At 47.1% G+C, this 18,612-nt stretch overlaps 1 protein-coding gene across 1 annotated transcript in view; it reads right to left on the bottom strand.

Annotated features, from left to right (window-relative positions):
* The window catches only part of LOC144812334 (NAD-dependent protein deacetylase sirtuin-3-like), a 401,094-nt gene that overhangs the window by 42,890 nt on the left and 339,592 nt on the right, over positions 1-18,612 (bottom strand). Inside the window, exons 4-5 of the mRNA XM_078673929.1 lie at positions 9,734-9,966; positions 2,740-2,840 (exon numbers count right to left, since the gene is read on the bottom strand). Of these exons, the coding sequence (XP_078530055.1) occupies positions 2,740-2,840; positions 9,734-9,966 (334 nt within the window). The remainder of the gene's footprint in view (positions 1-2,739; positions 2,841-9,733; positions 9,967-18,612) is intronic.

Raw genomic sequence — 18,612 nt, forward strand, 5'->3', positions numbered from 1 at the left:
TGCATTTGTCGTCGGCGGTGCTCCTACCGTCGTCAGTGTCTTCGTCGACGATGCGGTGGATGTCGACTGAATTCTCGTCGACGATGTCGGTGTTTTCTGTTTTGTCGACGACGACGGAGTTTTGACAAACGATTGCTGTTTTTTAATAAGTACAATCGACGATATTGGCTTACCCGTCGTCGACGAGTGGGTGGTCGTCGTCGTTGAAGTCAAGGCTGACGATGCCACCGTCGTCGAGACTGTCGTCGTCGATGTGGAGACATAGTTCGTTTTTCTTGAAGAGAACGTCGTGGAAGTAGACGACGAGGACTGCGATGGCTTTCTGAAGGTTGCAGCATCCTTCACAGACGTGTCAGATCTTGCCTCAGAAGACTTTGAAGTAGTCTTTTTGTGAGGGACGTCTGAATGGCCAGGGGAAGCCTCCCTTGGCCTTTTTAAGGACAGTTTTGAGGAAACTGAAGCCATTTCACTGCCCTCCGAGGAGAGCACCTCATCATCTCTGGTTTTGAGTCTGTTTAACCAGAGGAGCAGTCTGCCTTCTCTATCCTTAAGTGTTTTGGTAGAGAATGTTCTACATACCCTGCAGTCCTTTACTGTATGGTCAGGGTAGAGGCAGTAGAGGCAAGTCTCATGCTTGTCGTCGACGTGCAGTCTCTTCTTGCCACAAGAAGAACAAGCTCTGAAGAGTCCTTTTTTCTGTTGATCAGTCATAGTTGAAGTATAATCCAAGTTTTTTGAAGAAAAGGAGAGAATTTGAAGAAACCTGAGGAGAGCTCAGGTGGGGACTCCCTAGCACAACGTGCGGTAGAAAATCTGAGAGACTGAGGCTCCTGGCAGGAAGGTTCTAGAGGGAGGTGGTAGCTGATTGGCTACCTTTGGAAATTTGGTCCTTTTTTTACAAAAGGACATAGATAGGCTACTAAGGCAAGGCCCTTAGGCCTATTTTTCTCTATGTATGTCTATAGGACATTACTTTTCTATTACCGGGGCTCCCATCTCGACGACGGGGAATGATTCAGGCATGTGAATCTATGAAAGACACCCATAATACTGGATAAACCATTAATTATCTCCTCCTCATTAAAGTTATTCTTTTTAAATGAATCGTAAATTTCTTTTACATTCCTCACGCTCGCTGGCAATCCAAAAGATTAATTTAAACTTGTTGGTTTATATATTTCATTTAATAAACCATTTCTTTTTCGAAGGGTTAATTGTATATCAATTGTTACTCTGTTTAACACATATATATACACAACTCATACACATATATATATATACACAATATACAAACCACTTATTTATGTACAAAAAAACACAAAATAACACAAATATCCTTGAACCTTTTTCACAGTTCTTTGCCCACAATAATATCAAAAGGATGTTTTTCGATCAATTATACAAGAACATTCCTTATTAACAGGTCACCTGACCAAAACCAAAACAGGAGTATCCATGGTACAATCCCTTTAACATCTCATCATTTTTGTACTCCTTTTAGTTCATTTCATGTGTTCGAAGATTTTGAGGCGTTGAGGCTCTGAGTGATGGTATGGGTTGCGATGCCTAAGGATCCATCGGATGTTCATGGAGGGCTTCGGAATGAGGCTGAATGCTGGATTTGGCATTAGGGAGGGATCCGCTGTTGGTAGCCCCACTGAAGCCCAACTTGTATCCTTAGGGCCTGAAGGAACTCCAGCGCGATCAGGTGGAGTACCAAAGATATTGTGCACAGCCAACCTGAGCTAACAGATCTACTGTGGCATCCCTGATGGCACAGGGTGCATCGGGAGCAGTTGTCGGAATCACTTCTGAAGTCTGGGAACAACTCTGCAGCCTAGAGATACCTGTGCATCATGCGACTCAGATTGTTGTGAGTGGTGGGAAGATAGAGACCCATGCTTGTAACTCTTGTGCAGCTCAGATTTTATTGGGACCTACCCAAACTCTGTTACTTCGACGAAGACCAGTCCAGAGATCGAACTTGGGAGCGAGAGCATGTCTGCACCCTCAACTTCAACCAGGACAGTGTCTTCTTTGACTTCTTACGTAGTTCAGTGAGGTCAAGTTTGGCTTTGCTGTGGTAGGATGCCAAGTCATGCTTGGACCCAAAGCACCAGAGACAGACCTGGTGGGTATCGATTACCGACGTCTGACAAAGACAATCCTACCAGTCTGCTTAAACCATGTTATTTTAGGGGAATACATTGCACACTGAGAAACAACTGTGGAAAATCTTGTCAGACTGACGGAATTTGAAGGAGCTCTCGATCTGTGTTGGAACGCGGGAAAAGAAAGGAAGTGATGTCAGCGCGGGGAAGTAGTGCAGATATACAGGCCCGACTTAACATCTAGGGCAAGATGGATCCAATAGGGAACCACATGATACCACCTACCGACGTTAGGCAAATTTGTTATCAAACGTTTCTGGATCCAATGTGCTGCCGGGGTACATTTACAAGGTGAGGAATCTGTGGATAGTAGTCTCTATCTGTAAAAAATACAATTTCACAGTTCACAACTTCTGACATGTTCAAATGTCCACAATCGTTGATGAAGGAGCACAAATATGGTGGTACTGAAAAGTATGTACAACTAAAAGAAAGTATTAAGATTCTAAAAACAAATTCTAAATTTTGAATCAATTGGCTTGCATAATTGAAATAATAATGAAATATTTGAAGACTATTATGGGTGATATTAAAACAGCCTTTTGAATGTTAGGCGTTTTCAATTTACCTGTGCTTCTTTAGCTGGAAATGGTGTGTAGCACAGATGACATGAGGCTGTTAAGAAGGACCCATGTGCCTCAACCAGCTTCTCCGAAGGAATTCCAGCAACTGAAACAAAAGAATCAAATGTACAGAGCACAATAATTTTTCGGATATTCGGGGCTACAATCATTTTCCGTAGCACTACCTTAAAACTAAATATTTTTATTGAGATTTAAAAATAAAGTTTTTTAAGCATTTCATTTCCAAGCAATAAGGTTCTTCACCAACAATAAAACATCATCAAGCCTATATGCCCTTCCCTTGACTCTCCCGAGTGCCCTGGGGGAAGTAAATTGCTCCACGAAAAATCCTTCACTGCCTCAAACAGGCTATCTGAGGGGACGACCAGAAAGCTCAAAACCATAAATGTGCCTTCACTTCATACTCCATATGGCTTGCTTGGTCCTCTACCTGCTGCGACCCATCTCCTTTATGGATGCTCTGCAACCATCTTTTTCATCAGGGATGTGACACTATTCAGGAGGCTTTTTCATGATTGTGTGCCATCGTGCCTTTCTGCCCCCATGCTAGGTTGCCACTAGAGGGATCCACCTCTCTTCAGCCTCCTTGTTGCTACTTTTGTGGGGCTGGGGCATGTCCTCCTTGGCCCACCTCGATTTATTTCTGCCATGCACTATGTGTCCCTGCTATCACTGCATACCTTACCTGCCCATCTGCTGCTCCCAGGGAGAGTTCCTGCATACACACATCTACTCACAGTTCTCAAAGCCGTAGCAATGCACTCCGGTCCTTGTTAAACCAATGTCCACCACACAAGTAAGAGAGCATATGGCCGGCTCCCTCCTACAGTGGGTTACTCACTTTAGGAAACCACAGCTGATCCCGCTCACGGACGTCAGGTCATTGGAGGAATTGCACTCCCTCCAACGGTATCTTGAAGCATATTAGGTTCCCAGGGGATAACTGCTTCAGAGTATGAGGCTGATATCCAGCACACTCTACCACCTTGCCTACGGTTCCCCTTCTTTTCCTCTATCAGTTAGGGAAATACATTTAGGACTGGGACCTAAAGTCAGAGCCGGCTCTGGGAGCATGCTTGCTGCCATCCAAGCTCCATAGCGCCATTTTAAGTTATTCTATTACATTCACTGTTTTTTTTTTTTTTGCAGAGTTTTATATAGCGCGAACTAGACCCGAACCGAATCAGGTATCAGAGCGCTTTACATAGCACCAGTTACGTTACATGAGGACGGACACACATTCATTTTTTTGTTTCGGAAATAAACAGGGTGTGGCATAACGGCTAGGGCTGCCAACTTTCAAGCTCAACTTTCGAGTTTGGCGGGAGGCTCAAACATCCTGTGATTCTGGGCAAATCACTTACCCTCCCTGTACCTAAAAAAATGAATGCGTTTGTCTGCAATGCAACTGGTGCTCATGTAAAGTGCTCTGACACCTTCGGGTCGAGTTTGCGCTATATAAAATTGCAAAAAAATGAATGCTAGATGAAATAGATGTGAAGCTTTCGCAGGCTTTCCCTGACAAAAGGCGGAATAAATAATACAGTGGATTTTTAAAACCAATGTCCAATGACAATTGGCTAAAGCGATATTGCTAACAAAGGCAGTTAGATTAATCTAATTATAAATCTCACATGGTTTACCAGTTTTTTAAATATATACTGCATCTTTCTTTACTTCAGATTACCTTTTCCAGCTTCCAAGTGGATTCACAGTAAAATGTGAGTCCTCAGAAACTATCTGGAAGATGCAGGGTGGTAAAATCAGAGGTTTAAATTGGACTATCGCACGCGTCGAGGGCAACACTTAACAAATTCAAAGGCGACCGTTCAATTACAAGACTTCGTAGGCTTGGCAGCATACAGGTTACACCACTCTTACATACTAAAGCCACGGACAGCAGTAGAGAAAATATAAATCCTTCTCAATGTATGAAATGCCTCCACAAAAGTTATTAACTAACAGACAAACAATGAAGTGCTTTCTGAACTCAGCACCAATGTTTCCTGCATATATTTTTTTTAAACATTAGCTTGACAATATCTGAAAATTCAGAAATGTTACCATAACATACAAAATTCATTGTTGGAATAAGTTATATTTCTACAAACAGAAACTAACCATTTTCATGAGTAATTCTGACTGAAATGACGGATTTCAATATTTTTTATAAAGACTTGTTTGGGCCCAAAAATCAGCTTGTCATTTTCATCAACTGCATACATTTTCTACTGTCACACATGGACAGATTATGCTTCCATATGATAGTGGTCCTGGAGGGCCGGATGCGTGCCAGATTTTTAGGATAACTACATTTATCTAAATGAGATATGCTAAAAATCTGTCATGGATCTGGCCCTCCTGGACCGACTTTGGAGAACCCTGTTCAAATACCAGGGTGTCCATAATATGGCATGGACCTATTGTGCCAAACACTGCCGTAATTATGTTACATATGTTCACTATTATTCAAAGATTAGCTGCTTCTTGGCAGTCCCACCACTTTAAAATTGGTGGCAACATATATGTTATGAATGCCCACAATATGTGTATTATGGGATATTATATCATGGAGGTCCAGAATGTCATAATAGAGCCACTCAAATGCCACAAAGAGACAGAATGTTATCAAGGATAGTCATCATATTCCAAGAACGGGATATTATTGTAATGGATAGCCAAAATGTTGCTTGGAATGTACACAGTATAACAAGAACGGGCCACTGGTATACCAAAAATAGCCACATTGTCGCTAGTAATGTCCATGATATACCAAAGACGGGTCTCTTATGCCAAAACAGCCACAAAATTGTAAAGAATAATCACGGTATGTGACTAGTGGGTCTATATTATGTTAGGGGTAGCCACAAGGTCACCATCAATGCCCACTCCATGTCCCTGATGGTAGTCTATTATATCTATGTCGATGAACACATTTACTGAAGGAAAAATGGACCTTTGTAAATTTTTCCTCTAGAGACACAAGGAGGCATTGCCTCTCTAGCAGCTCAAGCCCTTGCACTGGGGTCTGCCTCTTTACTTGTTTCCTCTTAGGTTTTTTCCATCTTTCATTAATTCCTTTCCTTTGTCTATTTCTTTATTTTATCCAAGATCATTTTTTTGCAACTGTTTTTCATAGTTCATTATTGCAGAACCTTTTTAAGGTTGAAGCCTACCAGACAGCACAGCTGTCTAGTTTGCAAAAGACATCCTGAGAGCATTCAGAAACCTTCCCTGAGAATGCATTCCACCCCTTGCTTACCATTGGCTTTGTGGTTTGTAACTCACATTTTCTGGCTTTTTATTTTCTGGCTTTATTAGTTTTAGGCTGTTCAAGGTTCAGTACGCCCGTCCCATGGAGCAAAGCCTTTTCACACTACCTCTCCTTGTATTCTCCCACAAGTGCCTCACAGGCCTGTTAATCTTGTTCTTTTCTTGCCACATTTGCTGTGCACTGAACGACAGAGGTCTAATGTCGGGCTCTGTCTTCTGAGGGAGCTTGGTGTTTAATTTTCTTTCTCAGACTTCACAGTGAGATGGCTTATGTGACAATCTGGGTGAATACTGGGGGTAGACGAAAGTTTTTTTTTTCTAGCACACAACAACATTTAAATGTACTGTAAAAGTATTTCAGAATATATCAATTAGCAAAGCAGAAATGAAGCGAATTTTTTTGGTAATTCTGAACTATGTTGGAAACAAATACTTTAATATGATCAAAACAAATCAATACACTATGCAATACCATTTCCACACATTGGGCCCGATTATGATGATGGATGGACCGCCACCAACAGGCCGTCAGTGGCAGTCCATCCGACATCTGGGTCTGCGGTCCGACACATTATGATTCGGTCGGTCGGTTGAAAGCAGCAGGCGAGGGAAAGACCGACAGCTCGGACAGGCTCAAGGAGCCCATCGATCAGAGCGCAATACCCTACAATGGAGGCGGTGCCTGGGGAGGCACCACTGTAGGAATTACGATGTCCCTTATCACTCTGCCTTCACATTGCGGTCTGACGACCATGTAAAGGTAGGACTTTGGGGGGCACTAGCAGGGCCCTCGTCACCCGTGGGCCTCCACTATGGGCCCCAGGGTGGCACATGTTGCATCCCCCAAAGATTCAAGCAGCGCATACCATGCACCACACGGTGCACAGATGTTTGAAAACCTACCCTGTACTATTGCGGCCTTTGCTGCGGCACTTTTCCGGCCAGCTGCACAAGCCGCAATAGTAAAGGGTATGTTTCCAACTGCTGTGCTGGCGGTCGCATTGTAATTTGGCGGGTGGGACCTCCCACTCCTTGTTGGGTGGTCCTATTCCTGCTACAATGTCGGTCGGACGCTCGTCCGACCGGCATCATAATGAGGACCATTGTTTGTGCGCTGTACAGTTTTATGTGTAAAACTGTAAATCTGGGCAAATGTAATGATCATTTCAACTGAAAATGTGTTGTCTGTAATGGCAGTGTGCTACCATATCATGCATACTCCATTCTACTCTACTTTGCACCTTGCCGCGCCACTCCACTGCACTCTACTCTGCACCACTCCACTTTACGCCACTTCACTCTGCACCACTGTACTCTACTCCACTCTGCACCACTTCACTCTATGCTACTTGACTCCACACTACTTGACTCCACGCCTCTCTACTCTGCACCACTCTACTCTATGCCAATGCACTCTACTCTATACCACTCCAGTCAGGCCACACCACTCTACTCTGTACAACTCCACTCTACACCACTCTGCAACACTGACTCTACCCCACTCCACTCTGTACTACAGCACTCTACCCTGTACCACTACACTCTACACGTCTTACTCTATGCCAAACCGCTGTACGCCATTATAATCTACTCTGCACCACTGCACTATACAACTGCATTCCACCGCTTTATGCCATTACTGTACACCACTGCACTCTACCCCGCACCACTCCACTCTATTCTGAAACAATATCTGTTCAATGCCACTTCGCTCTACTCTGAAACAATATCTGATCTATACCACTGATTCTACTCTGCACTCCTGTAGTCTACGCCAGTCCTCTCTACACCACTGAACTCTGCGCCACTGAACTCTATACCACTCTACACCACTGCACTCTGTGCCATTCTACTTTGCACCACTTTACGCCATTCTACTCTGCACCACTCTTGCCACTGCCTATGCCACTCTACTCTACACCACTGCACTCTATGCACCACCTCTAATCTATGCCACTGCATTCTATGCCGCTGAATTGTACCCTGCTAAATTCTGTCGCTGCACTCTATAACACTATACTCTACAACACTCTGTGCCAATGCACTCTACCCCACTCCACTGAAAGTCCCTGCACTCTACTCTGCACCACTATACGCCACTGTACTCTATGCCACTGCACTCTACTTTGCACCACTGTACTCAACACCACTGCACTCTATGCCACTCTACATCACTCAGCTCTATGTCACTCCTCACCACTGCACACTACGACACTACTCTCAGCAACACTGCACTCTACACCACTGAACTCTACCCTACTCTACTCAGCACTACTGCATTCTATGCCAATGGACAAGCTGGAATATAATTTTCTGGGTACGGTCAGTGAATCCTGTCTTCATGGGCATCTCAGACATTTCATGGCCACACTGCTTGCAAGCAAGGGCAGGTCATTGAAAAATGCCCTCTGTTTGTGAGCATTTTAAGTAAAGCACCAGCTCTAGAAGTGAATCCCCCACTATTTAGCACATCGATTTCTTGTGGAGCTTTGGGTCTCAGGGAAAACACGCCCGCGGAAAAAATCACACTGTGGCATTGAAAATAATACATTTAGTGTGCACATTCACAGTCGAAAAAGATCTAAAATGGTAGGTTAATTTTTAAGAGCTCCAATGCTGAGAACTATAGTTATATGATCTGACGACACAGATCTAAATTGATGTAACGATTTTAAAGTATGAGTATTCCGGAGGAAGAGAGACTACTCATGCACCCATTTTAACCAGAGTGTTGATCAAGAGCCAATATAAGTAGCATAGTACCTATAAAACTCTCAAGGAAGCTGATAAATCAGAGTTGGCAACAGAATGGATCTTTAAGGCGGAGAAATATTTAAAGTTTCATTTCACAATACAAAATACCATCATTCTAGCAATGAAGACACTGGAGTTCATTGAAAGAGTGGCCGCTCTAAATGATAGAACGTCTGCAGAAGAACACATTTTCTGGCAAAAGAACTTTGATGTTTTTATTATTGAGCCCTTGTATTATGGTGGATAATTCTTCTTGCATCGTGGAAAAGACATCACTAAAGGACATCCTAAACAGGCATGGCAAAGAGGGTTGATATTCACATGCCCACTAATCTGAGGCTTTTACTTCTATGCGGTATTACTCTCTGGGACACTGATCCAAAGATAAAACATTCTAGTAGGACACAATGTTCCTGAGAGAAAGGTTTCATCCCAGCGCGGAATTCATGATCACTGGTCGATAGAGGATTCATGCTGGGTGCAACACTTTGACACATTATTTGAAAAGGATGAGCTTAATTTCTCCTCGATTTCATTTTTTGGAGGACAATATTCCCCTGGAGTACAGGGTCTGAATAGTATTTAGTCGGATGGATTTCACCCAACACAGCTTTTATGATCTGCATTTCTTATGGTCAGAATTATTTTTCTTCTGTCTATCCATTGTTATTGGTATAAACCTAAACAACTGCGGCATCAGGAACAGATGATTTTATAACCCGCCTATAAATTAGACCTATTCTTCTTGAAATCACGTGCTTCTATTCCATAATGTGCATGTACTTTCTCAATGTCTTTAGACGGATGTGACTTGACTTGGCGTGCTCACTCACCCAGAGACATAGGGACTAGTCACAAGGTACCAGGTTGACATGTGCGCAACGACACCGAGACTACTGTGTGAAATAAGGCACTAACACTTAATACACTTAGAACACAAAATATTCTTACTTCTTTCCAGGCCATCAATATTCTGTGTATACAGCCTCAACAAGCATCCCTTTTCATGCAGCATTCGGACAAAGTAATGGACAAAGTTCGGCCTGTACTTTCCAGGATACAATTCCTTAGCCAATGCAAAGAATGGCCTTGGATTATGGGTAAAGTAATTGATATCGAAAATAGCTTCCGGACATGGAATATTGTATTGCGCTAAATTGTCATACAGTCCGGTACCAGGTGTCCTGCACATGAAAAAAGCAAAAACAGCAGTTAATCCTATTTGCTTAACATAAAGTGCAACTAGATCTTCCAACTATCAAACCAATTTGAAATGCACCTGAAGACAATATGCAGTACGACAAGGTAACTAATTTAGTTTTGACAATTGCAAAATGAATAGTGACAATAAATATTAAGTTAATAGTTTTATATTTTGGACGCACTCAAGAACATTTGAGGCAATCGTTAATACAAACTAATGCACAGCATCTATCGACCACGATTACATCCAACATTAAAATAGTTTGCAAAACAGCACAGCAATAAAATCATTCACATGCTGCTCACCCGTGCCAGAGAGAGAAAATGATTCAACTGAGCCTGGTGAGACAGCTTGTTTTGTAAAAACTCGTGCAATGATTCCAGCATATAGATCCAGTAAAGAGTGGAGTAAAATATCGTGAGCTTTGGAAGCACTGTATCTAAAAAGAATCATTCTTAGAATGGTATTTTAAGCATTACATGTCTGAATGATATCTCACTTAGTACAAATTGGCTCTGTAAAATGTGGCGAAATGAGGACAAACCGATTCAATTTAACCACAATCTTGATATTGTGCTTTCGATTTTTATAGCATCACGGTTTGTTTAGAGGGAGATGGGCAGGCAACATAACAGATGGGTGGCCATGTTGGTGTGTAAGCCATACAACTGTACTGGCCAGGACAGCTGTATGCTTCCTAGACAAAACAGAATCAGTCTAACTTAACAGGCATTTGCAATGCAATAAGGTCACGCATTTTCGAAACTTTGACCTATTGATATTTAAATGACAATGCCTTTTATTATTGCAAGTTTTTCAAACACATACATAAACGGCATAGTCATTTACAATGCCAATAGCTTATAATCTCGCAATTGCGAGACCTATTGTATTGCAAATGCTTGTTGATCTCTGAGGTAGCTGGCACAAGCTAAAATGCCAGGGGCCACTCAATAAATGTCGTTGGGGAGGGGCCCGAGGGGTGATATCATGGGAGGGGAGGGGGGTAGGATGGGGTGATAGAAGGGAAAGAAACCCAAGGAGTTAAGGAATGAATACTGGGTACAGAAAGGCAGCAAAGAACATGTAGGAGAGAGAAAGAGAGAGAGGGAGAGGAGGAGAGAAGGAGGACTGGAAGAGAAGGATGGAGGATATAGATAGCGAGAGGCAATACATGAAGGAGAGAGGGGGTGGGGTAGGGTGGAATGTAGGACAGATCGGGACTGGGCAATGAGTATGAAAAGGGGGGGCCCTCGGCCCCCCCGCACGCATGGCGGCGCGGCGACCGTCGCCCCCCCTTTTCCCTCGTGGTCATTCGACGGTGGGGGCGTGCCCTGGGGGTGCGGCCCACCGCCGATTGGCCGGCGGCCCTCCTGACCCGGATTCAATGTAGTGGTTCCGGGTCAGGGGGGGCGGGCGATAGGAGGGGCCATCCGGCCCCTCGGGAATAAGAGGTAGGGAGCGCCCAGGAGACCCCCTTGTCCCTGGACGCTCCCTCGCTGAACGTTGTGCCCCGCGTTCGGGGCTTCTTTGTTTTTAACTTTCTTTTTATTTTATTTTACAGGTTCCAGAACATTGTGCTGAGCGTGACGATCCTGCCCCACGGCGGTGTGTGGTGCCCTAACCTTTCCGCTTTTGTTTGTGGCAGATTCCACGTTCGACGAGGGGCTGTCGCGTCACTGGTTGCAGCAGCGCGATCGAATTCATCTCCCCTCGCGCTGAGGAGAACGGGACACGAGCGGCGATTGTGCGGTTTGAGGAGCAGGTGGTTTTTTCCTGCGATCGGTCAGGCTGCTCAAGAGAAAGAGGTATTTTACGGGAGGGGGCGCTGGATCGGGGATCCGTGAACGTGCGGGTTAAAGAGAGGGACCGTCTGTGAGCACGCACTGACGATTTGGGCGGTAAAAATCCTTTTGTGTGGGGGCACTGCGAGGACATTATATTTCCCGCCTTTATAGCGGCAGGGGAAGGATTCCTGCCTGGTTTTTTGCGCTTGTGTTTTCCCGCGATTACTACTGCATGTCTGTGAGCACGCACTGACGATTTGGGCGGTAAAAATCCTTTTGTGTGGGGGCACTGCGAGGACATTATATTTCCCGCCTTTATAGCGGCAGGGGAAGGATTCCTGCCTGGTTTTTTGCGCTTGTGTTTTCCCGCGATTACTATTGCATGTGAGTTTGGTGCAATTGACACAGGGGGAAGCGAGGCAGGGTCGACCAGGGCAGGAACTGGAGGGGAGACCTCAATGAAAGTTGGCAATTTTGGGTAAATTGTGGATTCCACGTTTTATGAAATTGCTGCTTATTAAAGGATAAATGTTCCCGGCATGAGTGGGTGTTATTGCACAATCTATTGACAATTTATGCAATTAAAACCTCGTTTAACTTTTCAGGGTTGGTGTAAACTGAGGCAGTTTCAGTAATTTAATTGTTCAAAAACAGTGAATTGGCTTTTATAACTGCGTTTATGCCTGTTGTTCATTACATGACAAAGGGGGGAAATTGTGGGCAGCGGGCAGGGCATTGTAAGAATTTAATTCATTAGGTATTTTAGGCGCCCCCCTTTTTCGCTGGCCTAAGGAGAGAGTGTTGTGTTATTATCTACACTAGGGTGGCGTAAGCCGGTTCCTGTGTTATCGCACGGTGTTAATATTTTTATCCATTTCAGGCACCTAACGACGTTATTCCGCGCAGATTTACTCGTTTGACCTGACATTATTGGCGCAATTCAACCGCAGAGAAGAAGTACGGACAGTCATCGTGCGACGTGGTTTGGGGCGTGATTGCAGTCCGATACCGCCGTGACTACGCAGGATTGACTGGTCGGTAAGAGGGGTACGGGGGGCTGGCATTCATCGCTCCTGGTGGCCGCCGGGTGGGTCTACATTAGATTTACTCACCCCTTACATAAGCGGACAAGCCGCTAGTGTTGCGGTCGCCGTTGCATGGTGCTGAAAGCCCCCTGGTCACCCTCCATCTAAAAGGTACACACAGTTGGCCTGTTGTGATATTGAGAGAGTAGGCTGCTGTTGTCGGGGGTAGCATCATGCCAGGTCCACGGGGTGGAAAGAAGGGGTCCAACATGGAGGCTATGATGCGGGCCATGATGCGTGACATGAAAGACATGAAGCAGCAGCTAGGGAAAGTAAATGAGCTGGAAGCACGTTTTAATGAGAAGCATGGTGACGCCCCAGGTCCATCGGGTAGGCCTATTCGCAAGAGGGTTGCACCAGTGCCAAGGGGGGATTTTATCACCTCACCTACGAAGTCTAAGTCCAAGAGACCCAGGGAGGACACCCCCACCCCAGGGCCAGTAGAGCCGGCACCTTCCGTGCCGGCGGCGGTTGTGCCACCCCCGCATATACCTATGCCTACACCCCTTGCCCCCGTGGTGCCGGTGCCGGTAGGTCAACCAGTAGACGCTGGGCCTGCTTCCCCACCGGTGCCCACAATCCCGGGTACAGGTGTGCCACACCCGGCACCCGCCCTGCCAGCTGTGTCAGTACCACAGGGCATAACCCCTGTGGTACCTGTTGTCCCTGTGGGTAATTGCGAGTCAACGCCCCCTGAATTGGTATCCCAGATAACGGCCTTGATGCCATGGCTCCAAAAAGGGGGAGCTTTTCCGAATTCTGCAGACCATGCAGCAGAAGCGGCGAAGTTTGTGGAAAAAATCAGATTGGCGGCGGTCGCCAACAGTGTTGTCTTGCCAGTATCTTCTCCCCTTGCAGGTCCAAGTGTTCCCCAGCTGGACGGATTGAATGGGCAGCCGCCCCCGGTGCCCACACTTGGTAAGGAAGTGGCATTGCCACTCTTGGGGGACGGTGTTGTACCTTCCAGGAGCGAGAATCTGGCTCAGCATGTGTCATTAGCTGTGAAAGAGATGATTTGGGCGGATAAATACGTTTACATTTATTCTTTGTTGTTAGATAATAGAGAAATGGAGCAGGCAAAAGCACTGAAGGAGTGGATGCTCCCAAGTGAATGGAGGGCGCAGTGTACTAGATTTAGGGTTGAGGAAAATCTCAACAACTGGATGCAGGCATGGGCTGTATTCACTGCAGTCAAAGCGGAGCGTCCTCCAGATTTACAGGCAGCATTGGCATGCTACTCGAGCAGGATTGTGGGGTGGAGTCAACAGTATTCTGGGGAAGCATGGAAGGGTTATGATGTCAATTTCAGGAAGGCATTGGAATTCAACAGATCATTGCCATGGGACACGGTAGATTCCATGGCGTGGCACAAACAGTTCTCCGATACTGCACCTCCCCCTCAGTTCGGTGCGGGCAAGATGTTCACTAGACCGCAGCAGCCCTTTCGGCCCCCCCAAACGAGTGAGGTACCTGGGAAGTTTAGGGCAGGTGGGCCAGAGAAAAAAGGGGTGTGCTGGGATTTTAATAGGCGCACCTGCACAAGGGCCGCGTGTAAGTTTAGACATGCATGTTCCTCCTGTGGGCACCCCTCCCATCCAGAAACTACCTGTAGGTCCAAGCAAGGTAACACAGGTCAGAGGGGTAGGGGAAGGCCAGTATAATTCAAACAGGTCAGGCCCCCCCACACCAGTGGATGTGGCGGCAATGATTCCATGGTTGAACAGATACCCAGACCACACATCGGCCACCCTACTTCAAGAAGGTTTTTCTAAGGGTTTTAGGATCCCGGCCGGGGAATACACAGGCAGTGCGCACTGTAGAAATCAATTATCAGTCAAACACAATCCGGCTGTTGTGGCCGCCAAAATTGACAAGGAGCTTTCATTAGGCAGGATAGCTGGCCCTTTTTCTGAAGTGCCAGTACCCAATTTTGTGTGTTCCCCACTGGGTGTTGTCCCCAAGAAAGAGAAGGGGCAATTCAGATTGATTCATAACCTGTCAGCACCCAGGGGGACATCACTGAATGATGCCATTGACGAGGGTATCTGTAGTGTTAAGTACGCCTCTTTTGATCAGGCTGTTAACTTATTGCAGGCCACGGGACCCGGGGCGCTGATGGCGAAATCAGACATAGAATCAGCCTTCCGCCTCCTCCCAGTCCACCCGGCGGACCAACATCTTTTAGGTTTCACCTTTGGGGATAGGTTCTACATGGACAAATGCATGCCTATGGGTTGTTCTATTTCTTGCGCCTACTTTGAGATGTTTAGTTCCTTTCTTGAATGGGCCATGAGACAAGTGACGGGCCATCAAGGGGTCATGCATTACTTAGATGATTTCCTCTTCCTCGGTACAGCGGGATCTCAGGAGTGCGCACGGGCATTGCAGGAATTTTGCGTGCTCATGCGGGCTTTTGGGGTCCCGCTTGCGCCCGGGAAGACGGTGGGCCCGACCACCTGCTTAGAATTCCTTGGCATCGAGATTGACTCAATGGAGAGATGTTTTAGATTACCTAAGGACAAGGTGTGCAAATTCAAGACATCGCTACAGTTATGCCTCCGGAAGGAGAAGGTCACTTTGCAGCAATTACAGGAGGTGGTAGGGCAATTGAATTTCGCACTGAGAATCATCCCAATGGCTCGCCCCTTCTCTCGCTCCATCGCCCACGCGATGAGGGGGCTGAGGGAAAAGCACCACCGCACGCGCCTATCGTCTGAAGTTCGCCAGGATATGCTTATTTGGATGGCATTCCTGGAGGATTTTAACGGTAGGGTGGTCTGGCCCGGCCCGCTCACAACATCGGCGGAGTTGGGACTATGGACTGATGCGGCCGGTAGTGTGGGCTTTGGCGCCATCCTAGGGAACAGGTGGGTCGCTCAACAATGGCCAGAAGAATGGAAGACATGGGGTCTGATCAGCAACATTGGCTTCCTTGAACTCTTCCCAATATGGGTGGCACTGATGGTATGGCCCGAACACCTATGTAACCAATCAGTGGTGTTTTGGTCAGATAACATGACAGTGGTGGAATGTATCAACCAGCAGGGGGCGCGGTGTCCTTTCATACTTCGTCTGATCAAAGAAATTGTTCTGCGGTGCCTTAAACTGAATGCTAATTTTAGAGCCAAACATGTCCCTGGTGTTTTAAACAATGCGGCTGACTCCCTTTCTCGCTTCAAAATGCAGGTTTTCAGGGAACATCTTCCCACAGCAGACCCCTCGCCAGCACACTTCCCAGCAGTACTTTGGCAGATTGGTGCCCCAGATTACAGGACCTCGTGGTCGCTAGCCTAGCCCCCAGGACCAAGACGGCTTACGAAGGGGCGTTTCTGTCTTATTGTTCTTTCTTGGGGCCACAGTGGGAAGTGCTTTGGGCGAAGGAGGATGGGTTTGCAGCCTATTTAGAATGGATGCACAAGGAGGGGCGCTCGGTGGCAGCGGCGACCAGACATAGGGCAGCAGTATCATTCTTCGCTCAAGCTAGGGGCTTCCGGGATCCCACTAATACCTTTATGATACGTAAGGCTTTAAGGGGATGGCGCCGTATTCAGGGACACCAGAAGGATAAGAGGAAGCCCATTGGGTTGGCCCGGCTAACAGCCTTACTGGGCACGCTGGAGACTGTTTGTAACTCGGAGTGGGAGGTGCTTCTTTTTAAGGCGGCATTCTCCCTGGCATTCTATGGGGCGCTGAGAATTAGCGAACTTGTGACAGGTTCCAAGTCAGACCTACTAGGCGGCCTGCAAAAGGCTGGGGTGACAATAAGGGGTGACACCATGTGGGTGACTATCCAGAAATCAAAAACCGACCAAGAAGCTAGGGGTCACACCATAGTTCTGCAACGGGCCCCCGCCAACCCGTGCTGCCCGGTGAGGCACGTAGAATCACTCCTCGGACTATTGGTAGGTTCAGCGGGCAGGGCATTGCTCTGTCACGCCGACGGGAGCCCCTTGACCAGGTATCAATTCAGGAGAGTGTTCGAAATGGGGGTTAAGAAAGCAGGTCTTGACCCTAGAGATTTTGGCTCTCATTCCTTCAGGATTGGGGCAGCAACTGAGGCGGTGGCGGGGGGCCTCCCGGTGGAAAGAGTGAAGACAATTGGGAGATGGTCTTCAGAATGCTATAAACGTTATGTTCGGATTGACATGCTATGATTACTTGTCACTCACGCCTGGTCTCTTTCCGCTCTCTTACAGTTTCTCAGACCTGTTACGCAGGGGAGGAATTTGTCGTCGGGCACCGCCAATATTCATCGGCACGGAGCGGCGAACAGGAAACAATGAAGAACAATGTCTGGATTGTTGGTCATTCATATGTGAAGCGAGCAGAATGTGTCTTCCTGTCAGGTGACAAGAGGAAAAGGGCGGCACAACTAGGGTTGGACATCACATTCTTTGGCAGAGGGGGGTTATGTCTTCACGAGTTTAGGGGATTCTTCCAAGGGCTGTTAGCACGCCAGCAGTCTCCACCGTCAGTGGTGATACTTCACCTTGGGGAGAATGATTTGGCAACACTGGGCAGGCGCATCTTGATTGAGGAGATTATCTCAACGGCGGGTTGGATAGCTAGGACCTGCCCCGGGTGCACACTAGTATGGTCACAACTCATACCTCGACTTCAGTGGCGGGGGGGTCATTCGGTCAGGGCGTTGAATCACTCGGTAAAGAGGATCAACACACGGTTGGATAGGTTGTTTCGAACCCCCTTGTTACAGTCAATACCTCATGGGTGCATCTGGGGTCACAAGTATTACTTGAAGGACGGGGTTCATTTGACAGAGGAGGGTAATGTCCTATGGTCTGACAATATCTGGGCTTGGCTAGAGGGCTTTGAGAGGAGGAGGGTGTCCTTAGGCAGGGGCTAGAGGGGGAGGCCAGATCGTCGGTTAACAATGCTGGCCTGTGGCGGTAAGGTCATTATCGGTGAGCACATATTTGAGGTCTGAGGGGGCGGGCATCATCCTATGGAGGTTCCCGCCCGGGGGGAGGGGCCTGCGGGCCACTCCCAGTACTCCAGGGGCAAGGTAATATGCAAAGGAGCGCGGGTAGGAGTAGTTCACGCTTTCCTTAGGCTGGTAGCCACCCCGCGCGCGTGGACTCATGACGCCACCGGCGCAGAGTAAGGGCCCTCCTTTAGTGGGTAAATGGAGTTTAGGGCGTAGACCGGGCAACTCCCGGGGTAACACTGCGCATGCGCACTTCGAGGGGGGAGGCGCAGCTTGTAGGACCTGACACCGGTAGTGACCCTGCCATATGGCCAGAAATGTACAAAAATCAAGTGTAGGATGTTTAGTTTAAGCTAGGAACAACATGTATTAGAGTTTTGTTAAGGTCAGGCTCTCAAACTTGTTGATAACAATTGTATAACTGAATGTCCTGCTGATTTTTGTATTCATTGTTGATTATGCAATTAAAACCTTTTTTAATTTCATACTTTAATAAATACGGCCGGGCGACTAGCGCCCGCCTTCCAAAAAGTAAAACACGTCTCGTGTCCACGTTCCTGGGTGTTGGGTGCCGGATTGGGGGGGAGGCGGCAGCTAGTCGCTGACCATGTGAAAAGGGGGGGCCCTCGGCCCCCCGCACGCATGGCGGCGCGGCGACCGTCGCCCCCCCTTTTCCCTCGTGGTCATTCGACGGTGGGGGCGTGCCCTGGGGGTGCGGCCCACCGCCGATTGGCCGGCGGCCCTCCTGACCCGGATTCAATGTAGTGGTTCCGGGTCAGGGGGGGCGGGCGATAGGAGGGGCCATCCGG

This window comes from Lissotriton helveticus, chromosome 1_1 (genome assembly GCF_964261635.1).
Source record: "Lissotriton helveticus chromosome 1_1, aLisHel1.1, whole genome shotgun sequence".
Classification (NCBI taxonomy): Eukaryota; Metazoa; Chordata; class Amphibia; order Caudata; family Salamandridae; genus Lissotriton; species Lissotriton helveticus.